This window comes from Festucalex cinctus, chromosome 8 (genome assembly GCF_051991245.1).
Source record: "Festucalex cinctus isolate MCC-2025b chromosome 8, RoL_Fcin_1.0, whole genome shotgun sequence".
NCBI lineage: Eukaryota > Metazoa > Chordata > Actinopteri > Syngnathiformes > Syngnathidae > Festucalex > Festucalex cinctus.
Window position 1 is genome coordinate 30,748,749 of NC_135418.1, and position 16,540 is coordinate 30,765,288.

Below are 16,540 nucleotides of genomic sequence, written 5' to 3' on the forward strand. Positions count from 1 at the left end.
TTTATCAAGCCCAAGCCACCCGCGACAGCAGAGGGCGCTGTCGCTGGGCGTTGGCGCCACGTGTCTACCTCGGGATTACAAAAATGGCGGCGGTTTTGTAGTTTTCGCTTATTTCGGTTGTTTTTTAAATAATGCTGTGCATTTGGCACGTTTTTCGGTTGTCAGTTAACTTAATGATTCATTGTTTCAACTGTCTCTTGTGAAATAACCTCATCCAGGGAATTGTAATGGCTTATTTAAGTCTTAGACTGACTCGAACGGATTTAACAAATTTATCAAGCCACCCGCGACAGCAGGGGGCGATGTCGCCGGCCGTGGGCGCCACGTGTGGAGCTCGGGACTACAAAAATGGCGGCGGTTTTGTAGTTTTCTCTTATTTTTGAAATAATGCTGTGCATTTGGCACGTTTTTCTGTTGTCAGTTAACTTAATGCTTCATTCTTTCAACTGTCTTTTGTGAAATAAACTCATCCAGGGAATTTTAATGGCTTATTTACGTCTTAGACTGGCGTGAAAGGGGATGAATGATTTTAACAAGCCACCCGCGACATCAGGGGGCGATGTCGCTGGGCGTGGGCGCCACGTGTCTTCCTCGGGACTACAAAAATGGCGGCGTTTTTGTAGTTTTCGCTTATTTCGGTTGTTTTTGAACTAATGCTGTGCATTTGGCACGTTTTTCGGTTGTCAGTTAACTTAATGATTCATTCTTTCAACTGTCTCTTGTGAAATAACCTCATCCAGGGAATTTTAACGGCTTATTTAAGTCTTAGACTGACTCGAACGGATTTAACGAATTCATCAAGCCACCCGCGACAGCAGAGGGCGATGTCGCTGCCCGTGGGCGCCACGTGTCTAGCTCGGGACTACAAAAATTGCGGCGGTTTTGTAGTTTTCGCTTATTTCGTTTTTTTTTTTGCATTTGGCACGTTTTTCGGTTGTCAGTTAACTTAATGATTCATTCTTTCAACTGTCTCTTGTGAAATAACCTCATCCAGGGAATTTTAGCGGCTTATTTAAGTCTTAAACTGACTCGAACGGATTTAACAAATTTATCAAGCCACCCGCGACAGCAGAGGGCGATGTCGCTGCCCGTGGGCGCCACGTGTCTAGCTCGGGACTACAAAAATGGCGGCGGTTTTGTAGTTTTTGCTTATTTCGGTTGGGTTTTTTTTGCATTTGGCACGTTTTTAGGTTGTCAGTTAACTTAATGGTTCATTCTTTCAACTGTATCTTGTGAAATAACCTAATCCAGGGAATTTTAATGGCTTATTTAAGTCTTAGACTGACTCGAACGGATTTAACGAATTTATCAAGCCACCCGCGACAGCAGAGGGCGATGTCGTTGCCCGTGGGCGCCACGTGTCTACCTCGGGACTACAAAAATGGCGGCGGTTTTGTAGTTTTCGCTTATTTCGGTTGTTTTTTAAATAATGCCGTGCATTTGGCACGTTTTTCGTTTGTCAGTTAACTTAATAATTCATTCTTTCAACTGTCTCTTGTGAAATAACCTCATCCAGGGAATTTTAATGGCTTATTTACGTCTTAGACTGGCGCGAACGGGATGAATGATTTTATCAAGCCCAAGCCACCCGCGACAGCAGAGGGCGCTGTCGCTGGGCGTGGGCGCCACGTGTCTACCTCGGGACTACAAAAATGGCGGTGGTTTGGTAGTTTTCGCTTATTTCGGTTGTTTTTGAAATAATGCTGTGCATTTGGCACGTTTTTCGGTTGTCAGTTAACTTAATGATTCATTGTTTCAACTGTCTCTTGTGAAATAACCTCATCCAGGGAATTTTAATGGCTTATTTAAGTCTTAGACTGACTCGAACGGATTTAACGAATTTATCAAGCCACCCGCGACAGCAGAGGGCGCTGTCGCTGGGCGTGGGCGCCACGTGTCTAGCTCGGGACTACAAAAATGGCGGCGGTTTTGTAGTTTTCGCTTATTTCGGTTGTTTTTGGAATAATGCTGTGCATTTGGCACGTTTTTCGGTTGTCAGTTGACTTAATGATTCATTCTTTCAACAGTCTTTTGTGAAATAAACTCATCCAGGGAATTTTAATGGCTTATTTACGTCTTAGACTGGCGCGAACGGGATGAATGATTTTATCAAGCCCAAGCCACCCGCGACAGCAGAGGGCGCTGTCGCTGGGCGTGGGCGCCACGTGTCTACCTCGGGACTACAAAAATGGCGGTGGTTTGGTAGTTTTCGCTTATTTCGGTTGTTTTTGAAATAATGCTGTGCATTTGGCACGTTTTTCGGTTGTCAGTTAACTTAATGATTCATTGTTTCAACTGTCTCTTGTGAAATAACCTCATCCAGGGAATTGTAATGGCTTATTTAAGTCTTAGACTGACTCGAACGGATTTAACGAATTCATCAAGCCACCCGCGACAGCAGAGGGCGATGTCGCTGCCCGTGGGCGCCACGTGTCTAGCTCGGGACTACAAAAATGGCGGCGGTTTTGTAGTTTTTGCTTATTTCGGTTGTTTTTTTGCATTTGGCACGTTTTTAGGTTGTCAGTTAACTTAATGATTCATTGTTTCAACTGTCTCTTGTGAAATAACCTCATCCATGGAATTTTAATGGCTTATTTAAGTCTTAGACTGACTCGAACGGATTTAACGAATTCATCAAGCCACCCTCGACAGCAGGGGGCGATGTCGCCGGCCGTGGGCGCCACGTGTCTAGCTCTGGACTACAAAAATGGCGGTGGGTTTGTAGTTTTCGCTTATTTCGGTTGTTTTTTAAATAATGCCGTGCATTTGGCACGTTTTTCGTTTGTCAGTTAACTTAATGATTCATTCTTTCAACTGTCTCTTGTGAAATAACCTCATCCAGGGTATTTTAATGGGTTTTTTAAGTCTTAGACTGACTCGAACGGATTTAACGAATTTATCAAGCCACCCGCGACAGCAGAGGGGGCTGTCGCTGGGCGTGGGCGCCATGTGTCTACCTCGGGACTACAAAAATGGCGGCGGTTTTGTAGTTTTCGCTTATTTCGGTTGTTTTTGGAATAATGCTGTGCATTTGGTACGTTTTTCAGTTGTCAGTTGACTTAATGATTCATTCTTTCAACTGTCTTTTGTGAAATAAACTCATCCAGGGAATTTTAATGGCTTATTTACGTCTTAGACTGGCGCGAACGGGATGAATGATTTTATCAAGCCCAAGCCACCCGCGACAGCAGAGGGCGCTGTCGCTGGGCGTGGGCGCCACGTGTCTACCTCGGGACTACAAAAATGGCGGCGGTTTTGTAGTTTTCGCTTATTTCGGTTGTTTTTTTGCATTTGGCACGTTTTTCGGTTGTCAGTTCACTTAATGATTCATTCTTTCAACAGTCTCTTGTGAAATAACCTCATCCAGGGAATTTTAATGGCTTATTTAAGTCTTAGACTGACTCGAACGGATTGAACGAATTATCAAGCCACCCTCGACAGCAGGGGGCGATGTCGCCGGCCGTGGGCGCCACGTGTGGAGCTCGGGACTACAAAAATGGCGGCGGTTTTGTAGTTTTCTCTTATTTTTGAAATAATCCTGTGCATTTGGCACGTTTTTCGGTTGTCAATTCACTTAATGATTCATTCTTTCAACTGTCTTTTGTGAAATAAACTCATCCAGGGAATTTTAATGGCTTATTTACGTCTTAGACTGGCGCGAACGGGATGAATGATTTTATCAAGCCCAAGCCACCCGCGACAGCAGAGGGCGCTGTCGCTGGGCGTGGGCGCCACGTGTCTTCCTCGGGACTGCAAAAATGGCGGCGTTTTTGTAGTTTTCGCTTATTTCGGTTGTTTTTTTGCATTTGTCACGTTTTTGGGTTGGCAGTTAACTTAATGATTCATTCTTTCAACAGTCTCTTGTGAAATAACCTCATCCAGGGAATTTTAATGGCTTATTTAAGTCTTAGACTGACTCGAACGGATTGAACGAATTATCAAGCCACCCTCGACAGCAGGGGGCGATGTCGCCGGCCATGGGCGCCACGTGTGGAGCTCGGGACTACAAAAATGGCGGCGGTTTTGTAGTTTTCTCTTATTTTTGAAATAATCCTGTGCATTTGGCACGTTTTTCGGTTGTCAATTCACTTAATGATTCATTCTTTCAACTGTCTTTTGTGAAATAAACTCATCCAGGGAATTTTAATGGCTTATTTACGTCTTAGACTGGCGTGAAAGGGGATGAATGATTTTAACAAGCCACCCGCGACATCAGGGGGCGATGTCGCTGGGCGTGGGCGCCACGTGTCTTCCTCGGGACTGCAAAAATGGCGGCGTTTTTGTAGTTTTCGCTTATTTCGGTTGTTTTTTTGCATTTGTCACGTTTTTGGGTTGGCAGTTAACTTAATGATTCATTCTTTCAACTGTCTCTTGTGAAATAACCTCATCCATGGAATTTTAATGGGTTATTTAAGTCTTAGACTGACGCGAACGGATTTAACGAATTTATCAAGCCACCAGCGAAAGCAGAGGGCGCTGTCGCCGAGCGTGGGCGCCACGTTTCTACCTCGGGACTACAAAAATGGCGGCGGTTTTGTAGTTTTCGCTTATTTCGGTTGTTTTTGAAATAATGCTGTGTATTTGGAACGTTTTTCGGTTGTCAGTTAACTTAATGATTCATTCTTTCAACTGTCTCTTGTGAAATAACCTCATCCAGGGAATTTTAGCGGCTTATTTAAGTCTTAAACTGACTCGAACGGATTTAACAAATTTATCAAGCCACCCGCGACAGCAGAGGGCGATGTCGCTGCCCGTGGGCGCCACGTGTCTAGCTCGGGACTACAAAAATGGCGGAGGTTTTGTAGTTTTTGCTTATTTCGGTTGTTTTTTTTGCATTTGGCACGTTTTTAGGTTGTCAGTTAACTTAATGATTCATTCTTTCAACTGTCTCTTGTGAAATAACCTCATCCAGGGAATTTTAGCGGCTTATTTAAGTCTTAAACTGACTCGAACGGATTTAACAAATTTATCAAGCCACCCGCGACAGCAGAGGGCGATGTCGCTGCCCGTGGGCGCCACGTGTCTACCTCGGGACTACAAAATGGCGGCGGTTTTGTAGTTTTCGCTTATTTCGGTTGTTTTTTAAATAATGCCGTGCATTTGGCACGTTTTTCGGTTGTCATTTAACTTAATGATTCATTCTTTCAACTGTCTTTTGTGAAATAAACTCATCCAGGGAATTCTAATGGCTTATTTACGTCTTAGACTGGCGCGAACGGGATGAATGATTTTATCAAGCCCAAGCCACCCGCGACAGCAGAGGGCGCTGTCGCTGGGCGTTGGCGCCACGTGTCTACCTCGGGATTACAAAAATGGCGGCGGTTTTGTAGTTTTCGCTTATTTCGGTTGTTTTTTAAATAATGCTGTGCATTTGGCACGTTTTTCGGTTGTCAGTTAACTTAATGATTCATTGTTTCAACTGTCTCTTGTGAAATAACCTCATCCAGGGAATTGTAATGGCTTATTTAAGTCTTAGACTGACTCGAACGGATTTAACAAATTTATCAAGCCACCCGCGACAGCAGAGGGCGATGTCGCTGCCCGTGTTACGCCACGTGTCTAGCTCGGGACTCCAAAAATGGCGGTGGTTTTGTAGTTTTCGCTTATTTCGGTTGTTTTTTTGCATTTGGCACGTTTTTCGGTTGTCAGTTCACTTAATGATTCATTCTTTCAACTGTCTTTTGTGAAATAAACTCATCCAGGGAATTCTAATGGCTTATTTACGTCTTAGACTGGCGCGAACGGGATGAATGATTTTATCAAGCCCAAGCCACCCGCGACAGCAGAGGGCGCTGTCGCTGGGCGTTGGCGCCACGTGTCTACCTCGGGATTACAAAAATGGCGGCGGTTTTGTAGTTTTCGCTTATTTCGGTTGTTTTTTAAATAATGCTGTGCATTTGGCACGTTTTTCGGTTGTCAGTTAACTTAATGATTCATTGTTTCAACTGTCTCTTGTGAAATAACCTCATCCAGGGAATTGTAATGGCTTATTTAAGTCTTAGACTGACTCGAACGGATTTAACAAATTTATCAAGCCACCCGCGACAGCAGGGGGCGATGTCGCCGGCCGTGGGCGCCACGTGTGGAGCTCGGGACTACAAAAATGGCGGCGGTTTTGTAGTTTTCTCTTATTTTTGAAATAATGCTGTGCATTTGGCACGTTTTTCTGTTGTCAGTTAACTTAATGCTTCATTCTTTCAACTGTCTTTTGTGAAATAAACTCATCCAGGGAATTTTAATGGCTTATTTACGTCTTAGACTGGCGTGAAAGGGGATGAATGATTTTAACAAGCCACCCGCGACATCAGGGGGCGATGTCGCTGGGCGTGGGCGCCACGTGTCTTCCTCGGGACTACAAAAATGGCGGCGTTTTTGTAGTTTTCGCTTATTTCGGTTGTTTTTGAACTAATGCTGTGCATTTGGCACGTTTTTCGGTTGTCAGTTAACTTAATGATTCATTCTTTCAACTGTCTCTTGTGAAATAACCTCATCCAGGGAATTTTAACGGCTTATTTAAGTCTTAGACTGACTCGAACGGATTTAACGAATTCATCAAGCCACCCGCGACAGCAGAGGGCGATGTCGCTGCCCGTGGGCGCCACGTGTCTAGCTCGGGACTACAAAAATTGCGGCGGTTTTGTAGTTTTCGCTTATTTCGTTTTTTTTTTTGCATTTGGCACGTTTTTCGGTTGTCAGTTAACTTAATGATTCATTCTTTCAACTGTCTCTTGTGAAATAACCTCATCCAGGGAATTTTAGCGGCTTATTTAAGTCTTAAACTGACTCGAACGGATTTAACAAATTTATCAAGCCACCCGCGACAGCAGAGGGCGATGTCGCTGCCCGTGGGCGCCACGTGTCTAGCTCGGGACTACAAAAATGGCGGCGGTTTTGTAGTTTTTGCTTATTTCGGTTGGGTTTTTTTTGCATTTGGCACGTTTTTAGGTTGTCAGTTAACTTAATGGTTCATTCTTTCAACTGTATCTTGTGAAATAACCTAATCCAGGGAATTTTAATGGCTTATTTAAGTCTTAGACTGACTCGAACGGATTTAACGAATTTATCAAGCCACCCGCGACAGCAGAGGGCGATGTCGTTGCCCGTGGGCGCCACGTGTCTACCTCGGGACTACAAAAATGGCGGCGGTTTTGTAGTTTTCGCTTATTTCGGTTGTTTTTTAAATAATGCCGTGCATTTGGCACGTTTTTCGTTTGTCAGTTAACTTAATAATTCATTCTTTCAACTGTCTCTTGTGAAATAACCTCATCCAGGGAATTTTAATGGCTTATTTACGTCTTAGACTGGCGCGAACGGGATGAATGATTTTATCAAGCCCAAGCCACCCGCGACAGCAGAGGGCGCTGTCGCTGGGCGTGGGCGCCACGTGTCTACCTCGGGCCTACAAAAATGGCGGCGGTTTTGTAGTTTTCGCATATTTCGGTTGTTTTTGAACTAATGCTGTGCATTTGGCACGTTTTTCGATTGTCAGTTGACTTAATGATTCATTCTTTCAACTGTCTTTTGTGAAATAAACTCATCCAGGGAATTTTAATGGCTTATTTACGTCTTCGACTGGCGTGAAAGGGGATGAATGATTTTAACAAGCCACCCGCGACATCAGGGGGCGATGTCGCTGGGCGTGGGCGCAACGTGTCTAGCTCGGGACTACAAAAATGGCGGCGGTTTTGTAGTTTTCGCTCATTTCGTTTGTTTTTTAAATAAAGGTGTGCATTTGGCACGTTATTCGGTTGTCAGTTAACTTAATGATTCATTCTTTCAACTGTCTTTTGTGAAATAACCTCATCCAGGCAATTTTAATGGCTTATTTAAGTCTTAGACTGACTCGAACGAAGAGAAGGAATTCTCAAGCCACCTTCGACAACGGGACTACAAACATGGCGGCGGTTTTGTAGTTTTCGCTTATTTCGGTTGTTTTTTTCTGTGGTGTATGTGTACTATTTATTATTATTATTTTTAACAAGACGTGTGGTTGGTATTGAGGGTTTAAATGCGTTGGGGCAGGCAGCGATAGCTAAATAGATGAAGTATGAGCGGTCACGTGTCCCCGGGAGACGGGAGGAAGTCGCGTGTCGGAAGGGGAGGTGCTTCCTCTTACTAAAGTCTGCAGCTTTGGCGCCGGTGTCGGTACCATATGTGTTCGGCCTGCCAAATCCATTCGGGGGCCTTCGCGTCTGGTCGGCGCTTGCTGATGACGTCAGTACAGCAAGCGAGCAGTGTCAAATGTGTTCACGTTGGTTTGGTGTCCGAATTTTGCAGTCGTAATGATTATAGGAACACATTAGCACGTCAACAGACAATATTTCGTCCCATCGCAGTTTTACTTTTTTGCATTTATGTGCTATTTTACCTCCATTTTTTATATTTATTTTATCTAATGTATTTTTTCAATCTATTTCATTATTTAGTCAATCTTAAAGTATCCTGCTTTTATACTTACGTTTATTTACGTTTTGCAATCTCAGCCCATACATTTTGTTATTTAAATGACATCTTTAATATTTTCTTGCCAATGTCACCTCAGAGGTGACAATGCACTGAGTTGCGGAGGGTCGTGCGTATTGCAGAAAATAATTACCATGATGATGATAATAAAATGATGGAATTATTGCCTGAGATGTGACATTTCCTCACCAATATGTTCTGTACTCTGCCTCAGGTTATTAGGTAACTACGAATTTATTTGTAACCTTCATGTGTGTGCATGTGTGTCTCATGGACTATTGATATAAATATTAATCAAAGGTAATGGCTTACTACCGTAAAGTCGAAACTCATAAGTTAACTTCATCAACTACAGTAGCACATTTTACTTTTTCTTTAAAGATGTCAAATGCATTAACAAATCAATGAATGACACATGAATGAATGAATGAATGAATGAATGCACAACTTTTCTTTATATGTTCAGTATTTTTTTCCTTCCACAAAACAACAACAACAAACAAGTCTGAAAGGGTTTCACGGCAAACCTTTAATCCTAGACAAGGGAAGACGAGAGATCAATACATTAGAATAGCCACGGTGAGATGTAATTGATTGATGATGATTGATGAATGATTTTGACGCGTTACGAATCCTTGCCTTTTGGGTCGCCGAACAGTTTGATCCAGTAGTGCGGCTGTGATAAGTCCCATTAGATAAATAATAATAAATTTCTTCGTAAAAAGCGTCAATGTTTTCCCTCCAACGACTGGAAAGTTGCCTCGCCAATCACAATCGTCGACATCTCAGCCAATCCTGTAGCGTAAAACGTCTCAGCCAATCCTGTAGCGTAACGTCATCTGTAGGCGAAGGACCCCGAATGGATCTGGCAGGCCGAATACATATGGTACCGACACCGGCGGCAGACGGCAGAAAGGAGGCAAGAGGTAAGAACGTGCAGCCTTTTTCCTCGTGATAGTTTGACTTCTTTTGTGCTTTGTTGTGCGTTTTACCGTCCCGACTGCGTAATACGTCGTGCTCATCGTGCGTTTGGCTGTTTTTTGCAAGTTGTCGCGGTGGCGTGTCCACGTGTGAAATAAAAACGTCCACCGAGCATTAAAGTGGTCGTTTTAGTCCGTACATACTGTTGGGCAAGGTGCGTGTGTGTTTGTAAAGCTTATGGCGTTTAATTCGGCCGTGTTTTGTGTTGCGGGGGCGCATGACATCGATTGCAACCTTTGCCGGTGGGAGATGCGTCGACAGACGCGACACAACCAAGATGGCGACAGCTCCGTGCGGGAGGGGCTGAGCCTTGTCCAAGTCTGACGGCCGCCTTCAATTCTTCACCTTTAACTCATTCACTGCCTTTGACAAGTATACTTCTCAATTGTATTTTTTAGAGCGGTGCTAAATGGGGGCGAATCTGAGCATGCTCCACTGTAAATATCAAACTTGGAAACAACTTTACTGATGCCCAACCACCGGTAGATGACATCATTGCCCCATTTTATAGGAAATAAACACAGTTTCAGAGTCCATGGGAGAAATGGCTGTATTTTGTCAAACCTACATTTTTCTGCTGTCAATTATAAAAGAACGGGACGGGACAAAAAGTAGGGAGTCTATTCTGTTATTTGGTAGATTCGGTTTATATATAATTATTGAATGGAATATCACGTGAGTATTGGAAATGTAAAAATTTTCTATAATGACTGGCAGTGAATGAGTTAAAAGCAAGTAATCAGCTCGATGTGTCTGAAAGCAATGCCATTGTAGGAAAAGCAAAGCAACTGGAGTATCATGTAAAAGAAATAATAAAATAAAAGTTGGGATGTTGGTATTTGAAAACAAAATATGTGTGAATTTAAAAACAAATTAAATAGTGGCAGGCATTAATGAATGGAAAAACAAATAGGTGGTTGAATAAAAAAAATGGCAGGATGAATTCAGAAACAGTTATGATAAATGAAACAATTCGTGTGTGATGACTTCAAAAAAGATCACATTTTTAAAATTCTCAAACAAGTTTTAAAGACAAATAGTGTTTTTTAAAACTATCAGCATGTTTTGTAAAGAAATATGACTTTTAAAAGCAAAAGGAAGCATCATGAGCTTTGAAACAATGAATTATGAGTTTAGAAACATCCAGCCATCCATTTTCTTGACTCCTCATTCCTCACAAGGGGGATGCAGGCACCCATCTCAGCTGGCTCTAGGGAGTTTAGAAACAATGATACAGCATTACAGAAACAAAAAATTGAAATAAATGGCATTATAGAAACAAGGAAATACAATGTATGATGGACGTGAGAACAATGTAATGTTACGAAGCAGTTTAGAATCAATGAAATATGAACTGTAAACAAATGAACTAATCTTGTGAAAATGAAAACTTTAACATTATTTAGGAAATGTAGAGTGAAGGTTTATATTTGCTGTGTGATGTGAATGTTTATTTGCTGTGATGTGATTTGGCTCAGCTGCTGCACACACACAGTCTCCATTGCACACATTGTCTCCATTGCTCATGTCATGTCATTGATTTTTATAAGATTTGTAGTGCTCGAGCGACCAGAATTTTTTTGTGTCCAACCTACCTACCTGAAAGAGATCATCCAACGACCCCCCCATCACCACCAAAAACCCACCCTCAACCCACCTTACCTACCTCCCAACCTCCACCACTAGGATTTCCTAGTATCCTGTGTCACAGCCTTTGGTGTGATCACATTGCTTAGCCAGCATGGTAACAGTCAAATACGCATTGTCTTTGTTTTTTGCACTTACCTGTTCACCTGTTGTCATGTCTTTACCAGTTTCGTCGTCCGCTTCACATGCCTGATGCTTGTTGCCTGCCTGCCTGCCTGCCTGATGTTTTTTGCATTTTCTTGTCATGCCTTCTGTTTTTTGTGTATCCTATCTACCTCCCTCCGCATGTTTGCTGTGCGCATGCCTGTTTAACCGACCGCATGCTTGGGCCGCAAGTGTAGCAGCAGCTATACCCCACACATGGTCTGACACGATGGTGTTTTCATTGTCCACAGTCCTCTACATTGTGTGGCATCTGCGGCCGCAGCAACCTGGGCAACCTGAAAACGCATCTCTTGACCCACCGGGTGGAAAACCCTGAGGAGATGAAGTTGTTAATGAATTATGGCAAGGCAAAGTGAGTGCGTGGTTTCAGTCCTTGTGCGTGGTCCCAGTCCGGCAGCATCAGCACTAGTTTTTTTTTATTTTATTTTTTTTAAATGTCTTCATTGTGTATTGATTGCATTGTCATCTAAATCAATTTTTGCTGTAATGAAAATGATGTACATTAAACAGTAAAGAATAAGGTAACAAAATCAATTACAAAGCAAACATCAAGTATACAAGATATTTCCTTGTTATTTTACAAGGCAAATTTTAACATAATTGAATTAAGAGTAATTTCATAAGTAGATGAATGATAAACACCTAGATTAATAATTGGAATAAACAAGTATAGAATAAACTTGAAATTCATACATGGGTTTTACATTGTAAGATGTTTTAAAATATGTAATTCTATCCAACCACGGCAGGAGCGGAAATGCCACCCATTTGGACCGCCTCCTTTGTGGCAAGTCCCTGACCAGGCTGGACAAACACCTGTTATTTAACCCTTCACCAATGAATCGCCGCAGCGGCGGCGGGCCTTCACCAATGAATCGCCGCAGCGGCGGCGGGCCTTCACCAATCAATCGTGGCGGCGGCGGCGGCGGGCCTTCACCATTCCATTGTGGCGTCAGGCCTTCACCAATCCCTCGCGGCAGCGGACCTTCGCCATGTGCCAGCACCCCGCGTAGCGGCGTGAAAGCGGGTCAGAGACCCAGAAGTGGTGAACGGTTGCATCAGCGTCCCTCCTGGAGGCGCAATCTCACAAGACAACGAGAGCGATCAGTCATCAATTTGGCCCCCAGTGGCAACCTGAGCCAGGTGGGCTGCAGCAGTGTTGGTGGATGTGAGAAGGCGGTGGAAAGAAAGGTTGGGGCCATGTTGGCGAGGCTGGAGCGTTCCGTCACTGCGCAACTGGAAAGCGCCGTGAATACGAGGCTGGAGCGTTCCCGGAGTACAATCAAGAAAGACATAACAAACATGCAAAGACAGTTGGCAGGCATTACTTCAGCATCCACCAACGCTGTGCAGCCTCTCCACACATCCGTGGGGCTGCCCTTCTTTCTCCCGACCTCTCCCCAAAAGGGAGAGCACATTCGTTTATCCAGGATGACAGGCTGCTACAGTAAGTAATGATTCCTTCTTATTAGTTGACTTTATAGGTGGCGTTAATTAAATTCTAGTTTGCATGAGGGCGGTCTCTTGGCTCTCTCTCAATGACTTGACTGTCCATGTGCGCCTGCTTGCTTGACCTAACCTGTGCCGCACGCTGTGCTTTTGTGATGTTTCCAGTGGACATGGTGGAGGATTTCCGCATATTTAAACTAGCGAGGCGAACAGGCAAGAAAGACGTGGAAAATGCAAGGCAGCGGTCTAGCCACGTTCTGCGTTTTTGCCATTTCATGGCAGCTGGGTTAACCGCCGCTCAAGTCGGCAACCTTAAATTCATGATGAATGTGGAAAAACTGCGCAGGTGGGTAGCGAGCGAGCCCGGCCGTTTTTTTTCTTTTTCTGTCTGTGGCGAATGTTTTTACACGTATTAACGGCCACCTCTTTTTGTCACACAGCTATCCGAAGTACCTCTGTGAGAAAGGATTCGCCCCCACCACCATTAAGAACATGCTTCTCAACTGCCGTGGTTTCTTGCAGCACGTGCAAGCCAAATTTCAGCAGAGGAGCAAGCTTCGCCGTACTGACTTTGACAACTGTTATTACGAATTGAAGAGCATGTTGGCAGAGGTGCAGCGGGGCCTGGCGGCGTACCGGCAACGCGTGCTAGCTCGCAAGTCCTCCGACCGCCTCTCCGCCCAGGACGTGCTGCACTTTATGGACACCGCGTGCAAGCGCATCCCGGAGTTGCTGGAGAAGCTGGCGCAGGAGGGGCCGGACAAGCAGGCCCACGTCTTAGTGCAGGGTTATTTGATGGGCTACCTGGCCCTGCTGACTGGCCACCGGTTGGTGGTTCTTCAGAACCTGTGCACGCAGGACGTGATGAAGTGCCACGGGTGGCACAGAGGGCAGCGTTATATGCTTCTCATTGATGACCACAAGACGGCCAAAAAATTGGGACAGGCAACAGTCAATCTCAACTTGAGCGAGTACAATTGGCTGAAGGAGCTGTGTTCGGGCTACTGCTGTCGCGCCGGTCCCAAGAGGTTCGCCTTCCACGAACCGTCCGGGGAGCCCGTTGTAAAGGCAGTTAATTACCTGGATGCGGCCTGGTGCGACGCCAGCCTCCCAAGACCAATCACTTTCGGATTAATAAGAAGTGTGGTTTGGACCCACGCCACCCTCTACCTCAGCGAGGAGCAGCGGAGGCGGGTCGCTAAAAGCATGTGTCACGACCCCGCCACCGCTGAGCGCTTTTACGTGGCTTTGCCGAACGAGACGGAAGGGTTCGCCATCAGAGAGTGGAGGCTGGAGGCCCTCCAGAAAGCTTTGGCAGCAGAGCGAACGGACCAGCGCGAAAGCAGCAGCCTGCCCCCCAGGGAACAATCGAGGAGGACACAGCTCGTTCCCGCAGAGGACGACGACGACGATGATTATGATTGGGAGGACGAGCAGCAGCAGGACCAGGAGCCCACACTTTGTGACACCCCACCTGCTTTATTTGATGACTCTGACGACGAGCCAGCTGATGCCGCCGACGCCACCGACTTAATTTCCTTGGCCAATGCAGAGTTCGAGGACGCCGACGACGACGACTATGAGCCAGTTGCTGATGCCCATGCCGCCGCCGACTCTGACTCCAGCGACGCCGAGTTTGACGACGACGATGACTACATGGACGGTGACGACTATGAGTATGATGACTACATGGACGAGGATGAAGACATGCTGACCCAAAAGGGTCGAGGTAGGTGTTTCTCTGCCATGAAGTCTATTTTTTGGATGAAGTCTTGTTTGTTTTCTTTTTTTTTTTTTTTTCACACTATTACCTTTTCTTGTTTTTCCTTCCCCGACAGCTGGCAATATCTTGAGGTCTTCTCATTCCCTAATTGAAACAAAAGCACACACCAAGAGAGGTACATGGACAACGGAGTACAGAGAACAGGAGGAGAAAGCAACTCCTGAGAAAAGAAGAAGAATTAAAAGTATGTGTGTATTTAAATTAAGTATTATAAATCACTTATTTGATCCGGCCGTCGGCTGATTTTACTTGCCTGTCGCCCGCTGGCCTGTACTTTTTTTTTTTTTTTTAATTTTGTTTGATAGCTTCAGATGGCGCAGTGCGAAGCACTGAGACGGCCAGGCAGTGCTCAGGGATCAGCGCCACTAACACGAGCACCGCTGCCAGAATCGGCAACAGCGCTGCCACCGCAACCGTAGCCGCCAGCGCAACCAGCACAAACACCAGCAGCACCAACACCAGAAGCGTCACCGCCATCAGCACCACCAGCGCCACCGCCAGCAGCGCCAGCAGCGCCGCCACCAGCAGCACAGGCCCCACTGCCAGCACTGTTGACTGTGGTCTTGGCACTGGCATCCCCACAATCTCGCTCCCACTCACCGGCCCCGGCAAAGGCATTGATTTGTTCAATATGATGAATGCGGCCAAGGGGCGCCTCTCAAGTTTGGAGCCATCAAAATGGACAGTGAATGATTTGTTAATGTACCACGTCTTTACATCATCCCAGCTTTCAGAGGAGGGACAAGCATCTCAGTCTAATGATGCAGCACCGGACTTGTCTTTTTTGAGCCAAAGCCAGGTAAGGTATCAATCTCAGCCTCTGTCTGATGAAACTTCCTGCTTCCCACCAGTAAGGTTTTTATGGTGTCTGTCTCTCCAACAGTTATCACATGAGCCAACATCCCCGCAGCAGCCGCCAACATCGCCGCAGCAGCCGCCAACATCGCCGCAGCAGCCGCCAGGATCAACAGAGCAGGTGCAGGCAGTTGAGTCTCCTAAAATGATAGCGTTGCCTCAGCGAATTTCCCCGTTTGCGGCAGGGTGGGAGCTTGAGGCCTCAGAGGACGAGGACGAATCTGAATAGCCTTCAAAAGATGAAACTTTAATGCAGCCTTTTAAGGCCTCTTTTCTAAGTTTTTCTATTTTGGTTTACAGCCTTTTAAGGCCTACTTTTTTAAGTTTTTCCATTTGGTTTACAGTCTTTTAAGGGACATTTCATGAGTGCCTTTAATTTTTTTTCAGCCTTTTAAGGCCATTTGCACTAAACTTTGAGGGAAGGGCCTATCTTTTAAATGCCTCTACTTTTGTTTACAGCCTTTTAAGGGCCATTTTAGGGGTGCCTTTGTTTTTTTTCAGCCTTTTAAGACCATTTGCACCAACTTTGAGGGAAGGGCCTATCTTTTAAGTGTCTCTACTTTTGTTTACAGCCTTTTAAGGGCCATTTTAGGAGTGCCTTTATGTTTATTTGCAGCCTTTTAAGGCCATTTGCACGAAACATGAGTCAAATGCCTACATTTGAAGTGCCTTTTATTTGTATTTGCAGCCTTGTTATTTAAGGCAATTTGCACAACACTTTAGAGCATCAAGAGTTACGTTTTGAAGTGCCTGCCTGCTGGAGTTTTTGTTTACACTGATTTCTATTCTTATAAATGACTGACTACTGTTATAAAAAAATTGTTTTGTTAAGTGACTGTTGTAATAAAAGTTGTGCACAAAAAGAGACAGCTTTTGAAATGTATTTTTTTTATGTAGCATGACATTTGCATGCATGCATGCCACACTTGTGTACACACAACTGCCACACTAGTGTTTTACTCTTGCTAAGGTGACAGAGCTATACACATTTGTTTATTTGCCAGTCACAATTTTAATAAAACATACAAAAGTTGCACATAGGCCTTGATTTGCAGTCTCTGGTCATCGTCGTGTCATCATTTCAAGGTAGGTACAAAGACATGTAGGTATTAAGCCATTGCCCATAAACATAACTCTTCTGCAGTGCAACCGGTGGTCATCTTGGGGTACTACATGTGGTAGATGGGTATTAAAAAA

At 44.8% G+C, this 16,540-nt stretch overlaps 1 protein-coding gene across 1 annotated transcript; it reads left to right on the forward strand.

Annotated features, from left to right (window-relative positions):
• The first annotated feature begins 4,222 nt into the window (after positions 1–4,222).
• On the forward strand, positions 4,223–16,164 carry LOC144023655 (uncharacterized). Its single transcript, XM_077529338.1, has 9 exons — positions 4,223–4,282; positions 9,309–9,389; positions 11,487–11,608; positions 12,006–12,703; positions 12,871–13,051; positions 13,146–14,434; positions 14,544–14,672; positions 14,794–15,287; positions 15,372–16,164. The coding sequence occupies exons 1-9, from the start codon at positions 4,223–4,225 to the stop codon at positions 15,570–15,572; spliced, it is 3,255 nt and encodes a 1,084-aa protein (XP_077385464.1). The 3' UTR covers positions 15,573–16,164.
• Positions 16,165–16,540: the final 376 nt, after the last annotated feature.